Raw genomic sequence first — 18,293 nt, 5'->3', positions numbered from 1 at the left:
CATTTTTCCCTTAAATCGAATGATAATATTGACTAGATGAATAACTGACTAATATGAACCATCCTTGAATTCCAGAAATAATTACCACTTGGTATAGTATTCTTTCACCAGTCTTCTACTTTTTTAAATTAAATAGATAACTTCAGGGGAGAGGTTTAATTTATACATTCTTAACTGAGAATTAAATGCATTTATTTTTCTTATGTGATTTTAATTGGTATTTTTCAGAATTATGTTTGCTTCTTATGATTAATTTAGAAGCATTTAGAAAGTATAGTTTAATTTCACTTTTTTTTAGGATAAAAGTTGTTGTCCTTTATATCATCTTCTTTTGACCTATTGGCTATTATAGCTTTTTTTGTGCCTTAAGAATTCTAAATACAGGTCTATTTTCTGAGATATCCCTAGATGAAATGAAAAACAAGTGCATATGTTCATCAAGCATGCACAGTTAGTATAAACTGTTGTGCTCTAAATTATTATATATTCCTTTAGGGAACTCAACAACTTTTGAATTAGGCAACTTTATCCATCTTTGAAACAGTCCCATGAGGCAAATAGGGACTATTATTACTTCAGTGCTATAACTGAGGAAACTGAAACATACTGATTTCTTTTCTATGTATAGTGTGAACCCCAGTTTAATATCCTATTTATTACACAGTGCGTGCAATGTCCTCTACTTTGGTATAGTGATCATAGACACGACGGATCAGACTGCCTTGATTCAAATCCTGGCTTCATCCTTTTGGGGCTGTGGGAGCCAAGTCAGTTTGTATAACCTCATTGAGGTGTTAGTTTCCTCATTTATTAAATGAAAATAATAATAGTACCTACTCATGGAGTTTCATTAGGATTTGATGAACTCCTTTAACATGTGATAAGCTTCATAGAAGTGATAGTGATGATGACGATTATGATGATAATGATAAAGATGATTATTACCATACATATTATCCACCATTTATGGCCTAAGAACCAATCAGATGATAATTAATCAAAACATGTAAAAACAATTATTATCTCAGCAGTATGCTAGATCTTCTCACTTATCTTTTTTATTTTTTTTTCTTTATACCTTTCTTCAAAAATATGAGATAGAGAAGAAACAAATCTACAAAAAAATTTACAGGCTAAGCATTTCAACTGCTAAATAAAACCCACATCACTTTGTAACTATTTTGTTTATAATTTGCGGTAACACAAGAAGGCTATTGCTTCATTCTAGGCATTAATAAATCCTACACATAGGCATGTTACTATTAATAGCTCAGTGAGTTTTCCCTCTTAAGGAAAAATTTCTTCAAAATGGAGGATTAAAACCTACGTGATATTGAACTCTAAGCCAGGAGGGGGAGAGTAGGTAGACATTCTCAGATAGATTAGATATGTAGATAGATATATAATTTTCCAGAATTTATATATAACACACATATCTATACAATCTATCATCTATATATCTATTTATCTATCTATCTATCTATCTATCTATCTATCTATCTATCTATCTATCATCTATCATCTATCCACATACATACATAATCTTATTTAATTATCACTACACTCCCATGGTTAGTGTTACTACTCCTATATTTCACATGGGAATATTGGAGTCTTGACTAGCTCAAATAACTTTCTCAAAATCAAATAGTTTGCAAAAATATATTTTTACTCTATCACAACTCTTATTTTAAAATAAAAAGAAAAAATTTTGGTTATTGTTGTGCCCTGTTGTCTGAAAAACCATCAGTACCTGTGGTTAAAAATTAACCTTACCTTCAATAAATAGACTTATAACTAGATTATACTGTGTTTAAAGTATTTTCTAAACCTTGTTTTATTTAATCTACCTAACAATCTTACCAAAATAGGGATTATTAGCATTTTATTAAAATGTTGAAAATTAATGCTAAGAAAATTTAAGTAACCTGTCTTAGTTAAAATGTATTAGAATAAAGTTTTAAAACCACTACAAAATGCTTCCTGCATAATAATTATGTATAGCGCCAGATGGATACTAGACTAGTCAGGGGATTACTTTGTAAATTACATAAATGTCTAACCACAGTGCTATACACCTGAAACTAATATAAAATAATATTGAATGTCAACTTTAATTGAAAAATAAAAAAGGGGGGAGGTGAAGAAGAATAAGAGGTTCAAAATTACAGGTATAAAACAAATAAGTCATGGAGATGTGGTGTACAGCATAGGGAATACAGTCGACAATATTGTGATAACATTGTACGATGTCAGATGGTTGCTGGACTTATGGTGATCACTCCTTTAGGTATATAAATGTCAAACTACCATGATGTATACCTGAAACTAATACAATATTGTACATTAGCTATGTTTTAATAAAAATCTTAAAAAAAAAATCTACCTACAGACTGTGAGAAAGAGTAAATACACTCTAAGCTAATTAAATGAGTATGACTTTGAAGGCCCAGGTGAATTATATTGTAGAGTACTGTTAGAATCTGCAAATGTGATTAAAAGCCAAGTATAAAAAATACTTGAAAAATTATCAAAATATGAAATTTGTCACAGGATGGAAAGAAGTGAAATGTTATTTCAGGTTTTCTAAAGAAAGTAAAATGTAGGAAGCAGATTGATTTTGATCTCCAATGAAATTTAAAAATTGCTTACTTAACTGGTATCTGTCAAATATAGAAAAATAAACAGTGCTTATTAAGAATAAGAATATGTTCACACAAAATAAAATGTATTAAATTAATTCCTAGGGTTACTAGGAATTAGTAACCCTAATTCCTATATATATATATATATATATGAATTAGTATATTATATATATATAATTATATATATATAATACTAATTAGGGTTACTAATTCCTATATATATAATACTAATTATATATATATGTAATATCTGAGACCTTAGTTTTCTGAATCCTAATACAATATCAAATTCACCAGAAAGTATAATATATCATATCTCAAATTCAGTAAAAATAATGACAGCTACGATGTATACAAACCTATGTATATTCCAGGACCAGTGCTGGGCATTGTAGATAAATTTTTCTCAGTTATTCTTACAATAAGTTTGTGAGGTAAACAGGATTATTTTTACTTACAGCCCATAAACTGATGCTGAGAGAAATTAAATAATTTGCTCAAGTTATAAGCCACTAAAGGTCAGATCTGTGATTCAAACCGCTGTGTTTAAATAGGCATTGACAAAATATTTCATGATATTCTCCCCAAAAGTTTGAAAACATGAGCCATATGGTAATCAGTTAACAGGTGTGATGAGTGTAGAAGTTGCTGAACAATGTGACCTGAAATAAACTCTAGAGATGTCCTCAGTGATGAGGCACAGGATTTGTATTCTACTCTGTCGTATTCAAAATCTTTGTTAGTGATTTGGCTGAGATCTATCAAATATTCAGATGACATAAAACTAAAAGTGTTAACTAATGTGTTAGATGGTGGTCAAGAATCAAAAACGGCCTGACACGTAGAACTAGGAGCTACAATTAACTAGATAAAATTAATAGAAAATGTTTTGAACTTAAATTGTTTATTCATTCTTGTGGTATTTGTTAACGAGTATTTTCAAAATGCAAGGATTGTGGTAGGTTCTGGGAATATAAAGATGAGGAATGAATGCACTTTGCTCTCTAGGAGCTTATAGTCTAGTGATTAAAGGAAAGAACAAAGGAAATAATAGTGATTCCTATGAAACAGAAGTTCTTACTTGATTGCAGATTCATTTGTACAGGATCCAGATCAAAGAAGGAAGTACATTTGATATATTTACAAATCACAGGTGGAGACTTATAATCTTTATTTTAATTTTTTTTGCCAAAATCAGATTTTATTTTGAAAGTCATTTGAGAGACACTACGGAAAGAGACCTAAGACTCAATAGATGTAGGTTTCAAATTCATATTCTGTTCAAACCCACCCACCCACACATCACTACCGAAAGTTTACGTCATACCAAAAAGTCGCTTTCTTTGGTAATTCCTATTTTTAGCTTCCTGGAGAAGAGATCTTTTCCCATAAGTCATCTTCATTTATTAAGAGTAGAGTTTTAAGAGAATCCTGAATAACCAGGGTTGTTAAATGGTTAGCTTAAAAAAAAAGATATTTAGCTTAAAAAATTTAGGAACTACTAGCATTCTTTAGCTATTTGAGGACTTTTTTGGGAAATGAGAATTAAACTTAATCTGCATAGCTTCAGAAGGCAGAACTTGGATCGCTGATTGAAAATTAGAGTGAAACTAATTTTCATTTAGCATAAGAAAAATGTCATAGCTTATAGTTATAAGAGATTAAAAGGGCTGCCTCATAAGAATTCATGCATTTGATAATATATCAAGGAAAGTATAGAGGTATCCCATAAGGAAAACAGGTTAGGTTAAGTAACTTCTCACATTAGGTCTAAGATACAATATTATTAATGTTAAATCATTTGATTTAGTAGAAGGGATATATACTTCCAGTTTTCCCAAGTGCAAAAAAAAATACAAATATCATATATTCTAATCTATTATTGAAAAGATGGTAGCACATACCACTCTTGAGAATATAAATAAACTTCTCATTAGACATCAAAATATATAGAAAGTTTTCTAAAGATTAACTTGTATACAAGGGAAATGTTATGAGAAATAGTATGTCTATTACTTCAAACCAGACAGGAAAGTCATATGAAAGGTCTATGTCAAAAAGTTTCAAAAATAGCACCATGATTTATGTGTTGTGCTTGGAGACCTAAACAGAACACTTGATTCAGTTAACCAAGTTTAATATGTCAGTAACCCTTTGAAAAATTGACTGTCCAGACAAGATTAAAATATGTGCTTGCTCTGTGAAGAAATTATATAGAGTTGTAGGTATGAGAGAAGCAAATCATATTTTTGGATCTCCATATTTCTGGAAATGATTAGCATTATCTTTCAGTGATTCAGTTATTAATGTTACATTGGGTTACATAAAATAATTCATTATGCAGTGATTTTTTTACAAAAGCAAAATGCTGATAATAATTGTTCAAGATCCCATGTATTTTTTGGTGCCTATTCATTTCTATAATATGTTCTTAAAACACTCCTCAGTTAACATTATTTATCATTTGACACCTTGTTGAATGATTTGAGATTGGAATTCATAGATAATTATTTTATCTTAGAACCATTATTTCTCACTATGCTATTGTTAAATATGGAATGACTATTTATTGCTAAAATATGGTGGTTCCTTTGGATGGCTGTAAGAGAGGATTATCGTACTTAAGTCAATATCAAAATATGACAAATCCTCTTACCCTGCTAACCACCTTTCTGTTCAAGTCATTAGACTTGAAACTTGACCTTTTTCAACTTAAGAAGCCTGACCAGCTTCATCTCTACTTCCTAGAAAGTACTTTCAATCATTCAAAATAGTCATTGGATGCCTACCATGTTTTAGTCACTGTGTTGAGCTGGAAGGAACATTTAGCCCAGGTTTAGGACATCAGAGAATGTTTATCAGAAATAGTAACATTTACAATAAGAGCTGAAATGAATAGTTGCTAGCCTGGTAAGAGGGAGAAAATACATTTCGGAACAAGGGAATTACATATGAAAAGTTCCAGAGGTAACAGAGCATTGCCTAATTTGAGAATTTCAGATGGTACTATAAGGCTTTAGCATGGTGTGCAAAAGTTGCAGTAGCTAGAGGTAAGGGTAGAGAGGTAAGTAGGGGCCGGGTCTTAAAAGTCTTTCTTGCCATGTTAGAGAGCTTGTTGTTTATCCTGAGGGTAATGGGGAACTCGTACAGGCTTTCAAGTAAGAGAATGGCATGGTTTGATATGTTCTATAAGATGGTCACTCTGATCGCCATATGGGAAAATCACTAGATAAGAAAATTTGGAAACAGTATCTTTAGCTAAGAGGCTATTCTAATAAACAAGATAACAGATGACAATGATGGCGGCCAGATAAAAATGATATCAAGGAAGTAAAGAAACAAAGAGTAATAGAAACATGGAATATGGTGATCAAATATATATTTGGGGTGAAAGAAGCCTCTAGATTGCTAGTCTGGATAATTGAGTGGGTGAAATGAAATATAGAAGTATTTGCAGGTTTTACAGAAAAGAACATAATATTTGACATTTCTAATTCAAGATGCTTTTGTGTTATACAATAAGAGCTATCCAAGAAGCAATTGGAAATGTGAGTCTGGAAATCATTAGCGATATCTAGGCTGAAAACTCAAAATTTAGAATTTTAAACATAGAGATGATAGCTAGAATTATAGTAATGGATGAAATCACCAAGATAGAATGTATTTTAAAAAGAGAGAGAGAGATGGGAGCCAAAGTTAAAATCAAGGACACCAATCTTACTAACAAAAGGGAAGGAAGAGTCTGAAGGAGGATAAGAAAGAGAAGCCATAGAAGTAGGAGGGAAATCAACAACTGTACTATTGAAAAAAAAAAAAAAATTCCAAAGAAAGAGTGGCCAGAAATTTCAGCTGCTGTAAAAATTTGTATATCATGAGAACTGATTATTATCAGCAAATTTAGATCTATTTTAGCAACAAAGATTTTATGCACAAGCTTGGAATTGTTTCAATGGTGAAATCAGAAGCCTGTTTAAAGGGTAAATGGGAGATGAGGAAGTAGAAACCAGGAAAGTAAACAATGCTTTTAAAAAGCTTACCAAAAATAAAATGGAAATTATAAAAGGACTTGAGACCCCATAGATTTTTTTAAGATGAGAAAGGCTTGACCATCTTCAAATGTCAATGAGAATGAGCCAGCAAAGGAGAAAATACAATGCTAGAGAAAATGGAGAAGCAGGAAGGCAAGGAAACCAGAGTTTAGAAAGAGAGTAGCTTTAAACAAAGGACAAAAACACCTCATCCTATGGACAGAAATAAATATTATAGATGCAAAATAATGCAGGCAAGATGACGAGTCATTTGGTGAGAAGCTGAGGGAGCACCCAAATGAGGACTTTCTCTCCAAAAATAGGGGCTATCATTTGCTATGAGGTGGAGAATTAAAGTATTTGAGATTTGCATCCTATCATATTGAAAAACTGGATCCATTTTACATTGTTATAAAGTACATCTGTGTGATACAATATATTTTCAAATATGTCACCAAAAATGTAAAAAAAAAAAACCCCAATAGTCTAAAATTTATTATGGTAATGTCATAGTTTTACCCCAGGGAATGACATACTCTCAAGAAGAGTCAATAAAAGTTCTAAAATAACAATAACAACACAATAATAATAATAATAATAATTCCATGATAATGTTTGTAGAAAAAGTTACTTCAGTTACTACTTTTCATGAATAGCAAACACATACCATAGCAAACATTGTCTAGCCATTAAAAAACACGTGAAAAATAAATATGTGCTTCTTGATTGATTGAATGAAGCAAATAGCTCAGCATATGGGATGAGGTCCACGTTCAATACAGAGCCTACAAGTGTTTCTATTTCCAGCAGAGTTGATAAGGAGACTGGTTTACTAAACTATACATCTATTTTTGTTACTGAATTCTTTGCTTTTCAACTTTTCTTTTGATATTGTTTATAAGAAATCACCCTATGACCACTCTCAATTCTGTCTTATAAAATCAAGTTAAAATCCAACTCTAAATTCCTTCTATTTTCTCCTGCTTCTCAACTTCCAAAGTCAAGTGTCACATTTCCATTAAATAACAGTCAACGTTGCATTCTTGTTGCCATGTTTCATATTTGCCAATTTTTAAAATTTCTCCCAAAATTGAAATAAATTCCTATGGGGTAGGATGTTATTTCACTTTTTCCCTCATTGATTCCTTTCAGTACCTGTCTCAATGCCTGACATGTAGCTCTTCCTAAGTCCTTATTGCATAAATGATGGCTATGTATTAAACGAAATGCTACTTTATGAGAATTTTAATTTTAAAACTGTTTACACACTATTCTAAAACTATTTTAATTTCTTTATGTAAATGTCTTCAAGCTTATTACTCAGTGCTTCTTATTATGCAAGCATGAAAAAGAAAATATTGACCTGCAATTTCTGGTTTCAAATTGGGTCCTTTCTATCTGTAAAGAACCATTAACTTTTGGCAATTAGATAAATAACATTCTTATTGTGGTAACTAGACTGATCTTTTTCCCGCTTCATGTTGCCTCTTAAGAAATTTATGTTTTCAACCTCGGTTTGGTTTCAGAAAGCCCACTGGTGGACACGCACCAAGGTCCCAGGATTTTTAACACTTTTCTAGCACTTTGTAAATAAAAAATACAATGGCCAGATATAATAAATTTTAGAAATTCATGAAGTTTATTCCAAACATTAGTTAAAAGACAAATTTATACAGAGATTGACATAGGAAAAAAAAACAGAAACTCTTATAGCTACGACAGCTCAGTATTAGTTTCTCAAATGAAAGAGCTTTTTTAAAAATATGTATATCAAGAACTGAGAAGTTCTCTGTCACTGATCGTGTGTGTGTGTGTGTGTGTGTGTGTGCGCGCACGTGCACACACGTGCATGTTCATGAGAGCACATACACATATAGGTGTGGAGGTGTATGATAAATTTCATTACAATTCTCATTAAATTAAAAACAAACTTCTCTCTTTACAGAATTGTCAACATCACACTGCTGGTGACTTCTGTGAACAATGTAGTCTTGGATACTATGGAATTGTCAAGGGATTGCCAAATGACTGTCAGCAATGTGCTTGCCCTCTGATTTCCTCCAACAACAAGTAAGATTGAGAAATATTACCATGTTTCCCAATTAGTATCACCATCTGTGTAGCACATGGGCTTTCAGATTTGGCTATATTTTACATGTAGACAAATATCTCAATTTAAGATAGAGATTTTTAAAAATATAAAAACATGACCAAAGTAAGCTAATAGTACTCTATGGTTCATTTTTCCTTTAAAACTTTGTCCCAAGTAAATAATATTTATTAATTAAACTAAATAAAAATGTTAATGTAAGATATTTTTATAAAATAAATAGTATATATACATAAATTATTTATTTTTATAAATATATAATGTTTGCATATAGTTCTGCCATAAATTCAGCTATGAAGTCTTGTTTATGTGCATATTATTATCATTTTTGTTGCTGTTTGTATTCATTTTGTGTGTTTAATGTATGATTGGTAAAGAATTATCAAGAAAACATTTGAAAATGGTGCAGTTAAAGCAGGGTGATTTATTGTTATGCTCCAAAATAAGTCAGTATCTTCCAGAATCACAGCCCCATTTCTGTTAAGATGGTCCAGGCTTGATACCATGGAAACACAGCCATGAGAAGAAACAAAAGCTGGAATATTTTATTTCAGTGCTTTTGGAACCCTCTGCATTGGTTTATATATTGGTGAAAACTCCTAGATGGTTTCATTTACTGTTTTGCTGAGCCTATCTATACTTTCTGCTAAGTAATTTATAGACTTGAAATACATGATAGAGCAGTTTTTCTTTAAGGATTTGCTGTTGAAAAGAAGGTAGGACACTGTTTAGAATTAGAATCCTGGACACTGTATCTTGAGTATACAAAAACCCCACAGCAACTCAGATGAAGAGATCATTCCACCTGTGCTGACTTAGTTTTGTTTTGTTTTGTCTTTTTTCACTTTTGACTCTATAGGCATTCTGAAAATATTTCATATAAATTGTCTTCCTTTTTTTTGCAAGCTCCTTTTTTATTTTTTTATTTTTTTTTGTCGTTGAGTGGAATCATAAGTCTTTTATAGGGAGTCAAATGTAAATTTTTAGGTAAGTTGGATATCAATGAGGATAATATTTTTCCAAGTACCAAGTGGCAAGTGTGTGGAAAATAATATTTTTATTTCATTTTCTTTCCCTAATCTTTTTTTGATGACCAGATTTAAATAAGAGAATGTTATTTATTTTATTATTTATTAAAATGCCAACCATTTGGATTAAAAAATTCAATAATCGATCATTTCCTATTGCATGAACTATAACAAAAGCTATAGGAGATATAAAAGAGAAGCATAACCTCTCTTAAAGAAGATCACAAAACATGTGTCTTAAGAGAAGTCAACTTAAATGTACAGAGAATTCAAAAGCACAAAATATCACACTTGATTTTAGAGTCTTCAAAAACATATTAAAAGAAGTAGTAGTATTTATAATATATCCTAAACAGTGGATTGAAGGATTTTTACTGGTGAAAATAGTAAGAAGTTATATGAGCAAAAGCTTGGAGAACAGAAAACCCAAGGCATGTTAAAGAACTAGTAAGTAAGAGACTTTGGAGCATGAAGTTCCAATAGAATCTTATAATTGCAGATGAATATGAATGGGAAAATATAAGCCATCTTGTAGACATCCTTGAATACCAGTCTAAGAAACTGATGTTTAATTTTCTATGTAATGAAGAAACACTGCAAGTTTATATTAAAAAAAAAAAAAAAAAAAGATTGATGTGATCAGAGCCACACTTTAGGAAGACTATTATGATAGAGTTAAATATAATGAATTGAAACGGGCAAAGAAAAAAAGTGAAGAGACCAATTAAAAAGCTAGTGCGCTGGCTTCGGCAAAAGATAATTAGAACCTGAAGGTAGATAATAGTAACAAGAATGGAGATAAGGTGATGGATGTGAGAAAATCATTGAATGCATTTTTACAGAATTAACTAATTAGACATGAAGGGCGAAGGCAAAGCAGGCAGGAGTTGAAGCCAGAGGTTTTAAGCCAGGTTGGACCCCAAAATAGTAGTACTATTAACTGAAATAGGGAAACCAGAGAGCTGCTGCAGAAGAAAGACAATTTATGTTTCAAACAGGTTAAAGTGATATGAAGGGTCTGTCTAAATGGAAATATGCAAATAGCTGCAGGAAACGGAAATCTGAAAATTTGAAGGTCTGATGAAGGAAGAAATATGTTAATAAATCATTTAAAGTCAGGTAAGATTTCCCAGGGTAATATTACTCAAGTGGAGAATGTGGAAAAAAGGAAAGATAGCACTACCTACATTTAGGGAAGCCAAAGAGAAGGAAGAGCCAAGACGAGAAGGGTCAGGAAGGCAGGGAGCTTGGGCCATACTGCCACTGACATCAAGAGAGAGAGAAGAACAGCAGTAAAGGAGCATCAGATTTTGCTCTCTCTAGAAAGACTAAGTACATATGGTGGCAAATAACTGAGGGTCATGCTGAATTTTGACAATAGGTTAATAGGGTGTGAGTTTACAGTTTTAAGAAATTTCACAAAGGAAAATAAAGAGTACTATCTTAATTGCTTAGCAGAATAAAAGTGTGTTTTAATTTTCCTTATATATGTTTGTATAATTTAAGTATATTTTTAATGCAAAGGACCCTGTAAGAATCAAAACAGCAAATCAAAGTCACTAGTTTAGTGACCACTGTAAGAAATACTTTTTTTATATCATAATCTAGTACACAAAAACTTTTAGGTGTAGATATTTATATCTATCTATCGATCTATCTAATATACTGTAACTTTTATTCAATTTTATTTTCTTGCATTATTAGAAATAATGCAAAATCAAAACCTGCTGAATTGATTTCACGACCCACTAATACCATCACTTAAGCTTGGCACATATGGGGCTAAATAACAAAGTAAAGACCTATATATGATAATAGAAGGATTAAAATGTAAAGCAAAGAAACCAACCATAGCAAAGAGGAGAGACACTTTTTCCTAGGATACAAAAATAGATTCTGAGGTATAGATGGAGGAGGCTGAGATATTTCTTTTCAATGACTTCAACCTGTGCAGTCAATGAGAAGTAAGCCATAAGGCATAGTGAGTGATTACTAACTCACTTCCACACTAGTACACTTCTTCAATGTCTCTTACCAAAGCAAATATGATAAACTTTTAACCACTGCGACAGTGCAGCTTTGTTCACATACCCTCAGGGGTTTTCCAAGGCCTGCACAAGGAAGAACATTAGAAACCCTCTGCAATCTGACTACTTCTCCAGGCTCAATGCCCTGTCCTCCCTTCTACAACAATGCCAAGTTTGAGTTTCTTGCTCTTCTTCAAACATGTTTAGCAATTTTTTTGCCACAGAGATAAAGAAATACTACATGGTTTCACTTGTGTGTGGAATGTAAAAAAAAAACAAAAAACAAAAAAAAAACTCATAGAAACAGAATGTCAAATGGTGATTGCCAGGAGCTATGGAGTGGGGATAATTGGGAGAAGCTGTTAAAAGGGAACAAGCTTTCACTTATAAAATGAATAAGGTCTGAGGAGCTAATATATAACATGGTGACTATAGTTGATAATGTTTTACTGTATAATTGAAACTTGCTAAGAGGGTAGAATTTGTGTTCTCACCAAAAAAAAAAAAAAAAAGTAAATATGTGAAGTGTTGGATGTGTTAATTAACTAGATAATGGGAATCCTTTCATTATGTGTGTGTGTGTGTATATCAAATCATCGTGTATACTTTAAATATATTACAATTTTATTTGCCAATTATACTTCAATATAGCTGAAAACACAAATAGATATGTGATGCAATATCAGATAGTTTAAATGCTACCAGGAAAATAAAACAGCCTCAGTAAATTTGGAGTGACTGAAGTGCTTTCACTCAACATTGACCATAGGTTGGTCAATGAAGTTCTTCACAAACAGATGAAGCTTGTGCACAGACTCAGCTGAAGTAATGGACAGAAAATAGGGCAGTCTAGCCAGAGAAAAAATCAAGTGCACTGGCCTGGAGATAGGCCCATGCTTGGCAGGTAGCAAGAATTCAAGGTGGCTGGAGCAGAGGGAATGAGGGGAAGGGTGGCAGAGATGGAGTCAGGGAAGTTTCAGTGGGTAACTAAATGTCCTAAAGCTTAAAAATCTTCCAATGTCAAGAGGTAGCTTAAAATAGGATAATGCAGTGATGTTAGTGATGGTAACACTAGTAGCATCTACAGATAGGATATATGTGGAATGTGAGGGAAAGAAGGAGACAAAATTGACTCTGTGGTTTATGTCAGAGCAAATGGAGGTGCAAAATGGTTATTGACTGAGATGGGGAAATTTGTAGAAAGGTCGGTATATTTTTTGGAAATGGGAGAGCTCAGTTTTAGATCTGTTAGGATGAATGCAATACTAAAAGCCTTTAAGACTGAACGAGATTACTTAAAGGAGAAAGGAGAGGACAGGACAGGAGAGAAGAAATCCGAAGACTGAAATGTGAAGCACATCAAGAGATCAAGGACATGACATAGATCCAGCAAAGATATTTAAAAGGAACAAATGGCGAACTGGGATAAAAACTAGAAGGGGGCCTTATCCAGGAAGTCTATTTATCTCTATACTATCCACAGGGGACACACAGAGTAGCAGACTGTACATCGTAGAAATTCTATTGAGGCTAGTTTGGAATTAACTAATATAGGAAATGTAAAAGATGGTCACTAAGAGAAAAACATAAGGATTTCTCAGAGACCCTACAGACAATATGAGAACTGGAAGTAGATAAGAGATTTGTGAGCAGAAAAAATAAACTCTGATTTCAAGTAAGATGTGATTATTACTTCCTCCTTCATAAGTCCCTATATGTGATATAAGGAAAAGGTTTCAACCTCCACAATATCATAATTCAAAAAGGTTTATATCAACTATTCAAGGAGAATTATAACATTTCTATATTGTAATTGAGACAGATATGTTACCGCAAAGGAATGTAATTTAATTATGTTGGCTCTCTAGAGATTCACTAGAAATTTCTAAAAACTATTTCCAAGTACCTATGTTTGTATATGAGAGTGTGTGTGTGTGTGTGTGTGTGTGTGTGTAGATGCACTCAACATCAAGCTTTAAATTAAAGAGCTAAAAGCTTGCCAGAAAGTGTCAATTACGTGTTTGTGGGTCTATTTTTGTGAAGGCAAAAAATAAATTTGTTGGATAATGAGTTTGTGAGTAGTAGGTCAATTTATTTACATATTTTGCAAAGGTTAAAGTTTATTACTCATTCATATACTATTGATTTAATGCATTAGGAGACAGCTAAAATAAGGTCCTAATGGCACCTGGCCAGTAGGAGTTGTGGCCCTGGTCTAAACAATTTTTTGCTTTTTCAGCATCACCTGGGTCAGCAGACTAACAAAAAGAAAAATGATGTTTACAGCATTACCATTTTGCAACAAATATATATGGCTTTTTATTCCTAAGTTTTCAATGCACTGTACAGTTCTATCCAGTGGGAATGCAGCACTGTTTACATTTGAGAGAAGTTTGTAAAAACCCCAAAACTACATGTTAATATAGTTCAGTTTTCAAGTCTTGTCAAGTCTTTCTTTTGTAGGGTAAGATGATCAGTAATCCTAGAGCAAGCCTGCCTGGCTGTGGTCTACCGCTGTTGTAATGAAAACAGGGCAAGTTATATAAGACCTACTTGTTAGAAAAGATTATAAAATTATCATCAAATCTTATTCATTTTCATGTAGAAAGCTTTTCCTTTTCTCGCACTAAATCACATTACTCTGTGTTTAAAGTAAAATGTTGTTTGAAATCTGTATGTAAATTTAAAAAGGCATTCTTTTATTTTAAGTGAAACGTTTATTCACACTTCATATCTTGAAGTGCCAGTGGCAATTTAGGCTGAGTTTTCAGAAAAAGAATTATATAGCTTTTATGTTCCCCATTTTTTTTACCAGAAAAATATTCAGTAATACTTATTCTACTATCAGACAAATGTGTATGAATTCCAGTCATGTTTTTCTTTTGATTCATGAAAAATGGACACTTTTGCTGGATGTTTAATAATTTCATGGTTGTCATATAATTATTAAAATTTCAAAGTTTTAACATGATCAGTGTGATGCATTGTTAATTCATCAAAAACCAGCCATATTTATTTGTTGACTATTAATGGTAGTATTTACTTGCGATATCTATTCTTGAGTAGGAACTTATAAATAATTATTAATAGTCATTTACAACCACCTAAAAGAAAGTTCCAATCATCTAGATAATAAAGAGAATTACTTAAATTTAAAAAGCAAATAGGTTAAACTATATTTTACATTTTTTTTCTAATTCAGCTTCAGCCCATCTTGTGTCATGGAAGGACTCGATGATTACCGCTGCACAGCTTGTCCACGTGGATATGAAGGCCAGTACTGTGAACGGTATGGACAGTCATGATACATAGAGATTCATAATAAAGGATCACAATAGGAAATATTTATTATTTTATTATTTTCATATTCTCTAGTTGTTTATATGCTTTCAAAGCTATTTTTATATCTGACTTTGTTCAAAAAAACATTTTACAACTTATATGTTTTAGTATATATATATGTATATATATACACACTATATATACACACATATACTAACACACGCATATATATATACACATACGCATATACATACATATATACACATAAATAAATAAATAAATAAATATATATATATATATATATATATATATATGTACATACAGAGAGAAAGAGAGGAGTTTTAGAATAAACAAATCAGTTTACAAAAGCTTATCAGTGCTTAACAATAATAAATAGGCTGGCCACACACAATTCTCATTTTAGTTGAGTGGAAAATGTTGGCTAGCATTAACTGCATGCATGTCACTGTTCTGAGCACAGTGTCACTACACCAGCAAGTGTATACATAATTCAGAACTTAAATGGCATCAAGCATTCTTAATTAGAACATTCCAAACAATAAAGTGTTTCTATTCGGTTCTTTTCAAGAGGCAAACAAGTATTTAAACGCTTTCTCTCACCATACTTTTTACAACATCTGATAATGCATGTATGTAGCTATTAAATTGAATTCTAACAGTAATACAAATGGCAAATTAAGAAGCACAGTTCCACACTGTCTAATAGGATTGTAATTAATATCTTCTGGGTTTATATTTTCTATAAGATCAGTATCCTGGATATTCAAGCTTATCACCACCATTTTTAGTATGTTTTAAGTATTATATCTAAAGGAAAAGAGTAATATTTGCTATTAATATTATATACACATGATAATTTTAGCATAATTAATAATCATAAAGTTTTATAAAGACCCATGGACATATAGCCTAGCTCCACCAACTTAGCTGGGTCCCATTTTTCTCATCTATTACATCAGAATAGCTGGTTTCTGCCTACTTTGCACTAATGTGGTAAAGATCAGTGTATAAAGGGTCCTGTTGGTGCCCTGCCTAAGCATCTGTGCAGAAGCATCCTCTCCCACAGGAAGGGCAAAAAGGCCCGAGAATTGAATCTACTTTCCTCCAGTGGTTCGAAGCCAGTGACTAACTGGTATAAGAGTGCAAAAGTCCAGCTCCTTTGTCCCCAAAATGAATACATTTCGAAATGTTATTTATGCTCCACAGCTTTCCATGGAATCAGGCTGAGACACTAACTGGAATCGCACTATTGCTTGAATTCTTTCTTTTCCATATCCTGCTTTACCTACCTCCGTCGCTGGATTCTTCTAGGAGCATTTCCTCAAATTATAAATCTCTTAGATAACTACATAATTAAACTTAAGTTTTGTAAATTGCAATGCAGTTTCCGTAAGCTTATACAATATATTTCCAAGTAATTCTATATGTGGTAACTCTAAACACAATATCCACTACTTGCATATATATATCAGTGCCTTCACAATTGCCATGCCAATAGAAATTAGAAGCAATTAAATAATGCAAAGCAATATAAAATTCAAAAATATTTCCATTTCTTTTGGAGATATATACATTGTTTGAATATATATATATTTTTATTTTATATATATTATATATATATATATATATATATATATATTAATATCCAGTATTCATGCTGGGGCTAATACTCATTTCATGCCCTTGTAAACTCCAGTAGGATGATAACTGAAAGCATCCCTGAACACCAAGGAAATTATCTGCAGTAATGTATGAAAAAAAATATTTGACAACATAGCTATATTTATAAATTGAAGTTACCACTATTTATGAAAGCATGTATATAAAAAAGACTGGAAGGGTACACTTCCAGTCTTTTTTGTCAGTTATTGTCTTAAGGTAGAGTGATTACGGAAAATTTATTTTTAAAATATCTATTAATGTTTAATCAATAAGAATTCATAGTTTATATAGCATATAAATGAGCAGGGTCATACACTATCAAATGTGAATGACTTGAATTGTTTTTGCAGTTCTCAGATGTTGTTACAGCTTTACATTTATCATCTCTAACATGGAAATGATTAGGGTCTATTTCTCTGAAAAATTGCTTTTATTTAGCTAAATTAAACCAAAGATCTCGGTTAAATTTTTACTATAACCATCCGAATAAATTTGTTTCACTTCTGAGAGCTTCTTAAATCACTTGAATCACCTTATGACTTACCCAAACTCATCAGCTCAGGTCTAAAACTGCTTGAATGTCTTGAGTGTCCCTGTAATGTAGAAACCTCTCCCCATGCTTTATCTTAGTTACTCTTATAATAATCTCTTTGAGAACTTAATCAATCTGAATCTGCTTAGAATAGAATACTTTCGCTTATAAATGTTAAGAAACAATTTAAGTGAATTTATTTACATAACTTTTATTGAACATTTTGAATATTATATTAGAAATAAAATAACAGTTAAAATCATAAATGTATAAAAGCCTAATGTCATAGATAATTTTCTTCTTGCTTTGACTTTTCTAACAAGGACAGGATGAATTCATTTTTCACAATCAGTCATACAAATTTCCACAATCCCACATCACTAAAGATGGTCCAGGATTATCTGGCCAGTGTTAATAACTTTTGTCTTCAACTCTCTACTGTCTCTCAACTTCCTCCCATATTTGCCTTTTGAACAAAAATTCTGACCGTTTATTATATTTAGACCAAATATATATATATGATTTATTGTCCAAACCAGGATACTCAAAGGAAAGACAGGAAGTGTTTTCAATAATTAAGTCAGGAAAACAGGTAATCTGGGAGCATCTGGGTAAAACACAGCATATGGTTTTGCTAGCAACTTGTAAAGTTACCACTACCAGTAACATTACCAATAGTGTGTATACTTAGGTGAATGGATGCATAGATGGGTAGAAGAGTCATTGAATGGATTGTATTTGGGGTTCATTCAATTAGATTTCCCCTTTAATTTCTTTAGCTGTTTTATTTGCATAATATTAATCCACTTCCATGGATACACAATGAAAAATCCATCTTGAGAAAGATGTACTAGAAAAAAAATCAATAGAATTAAATAGAAAATCTAGTTTATTGTCACTTAATTTGCTTCTTGTCACTCATTAATAAAATTAATGGGTTGAATGATTTGGTCATTTC

At 31.8% G+C, this 18,293-nt stretch overlaps 1 protein-coding gene across 1 annotated transcript in view; it reads left to right on the top strand.

The window, feature by feature from the left end:
- The window catches only part of LAMA2 (laminin subunit alpha 2), a 391,580-nt gene that overhangs the window by 233,551 nt on the left and 139,736 nt on the right, over positions 1-18,293 (top strand). Inside the window, exons 31-33 of the mRNA XM_023529836.1 lie at positions 8,619-8,743; positions 15,041-15,127; positions 16,526-16,530. Coding sequence (XP_023385604.1) covers positions 8,619-8,743; positions 15,041-15,127; positions 16,526-16,530 — 217 coding nt within the window. The remainder of the gene's footprint in view (positions 1-8,618; positions 8,744-15,040; positions 15,128-16,525; positions 16,531-18,293) is intronic.

Source organism: Pteropus vampyrus, unplaced genomic scaffold (assembly GCF_000151845.1).
Source record: "Pteropus vampyrus isolate Shadow unplaced genomic scaffold, Pvam_2.0 Scaffold43, whole genome shotgun sequence".
NCBI classification, from domain to species: Eukaryota; Metazoa; Chordata; class Mammalia; order Chiroptera; family Pteropodidae; genus Pteropus; species Pteropus vampyrus.
This window is presented reverse-complemented; position numbering and strand designations above follow the sequence as displayed.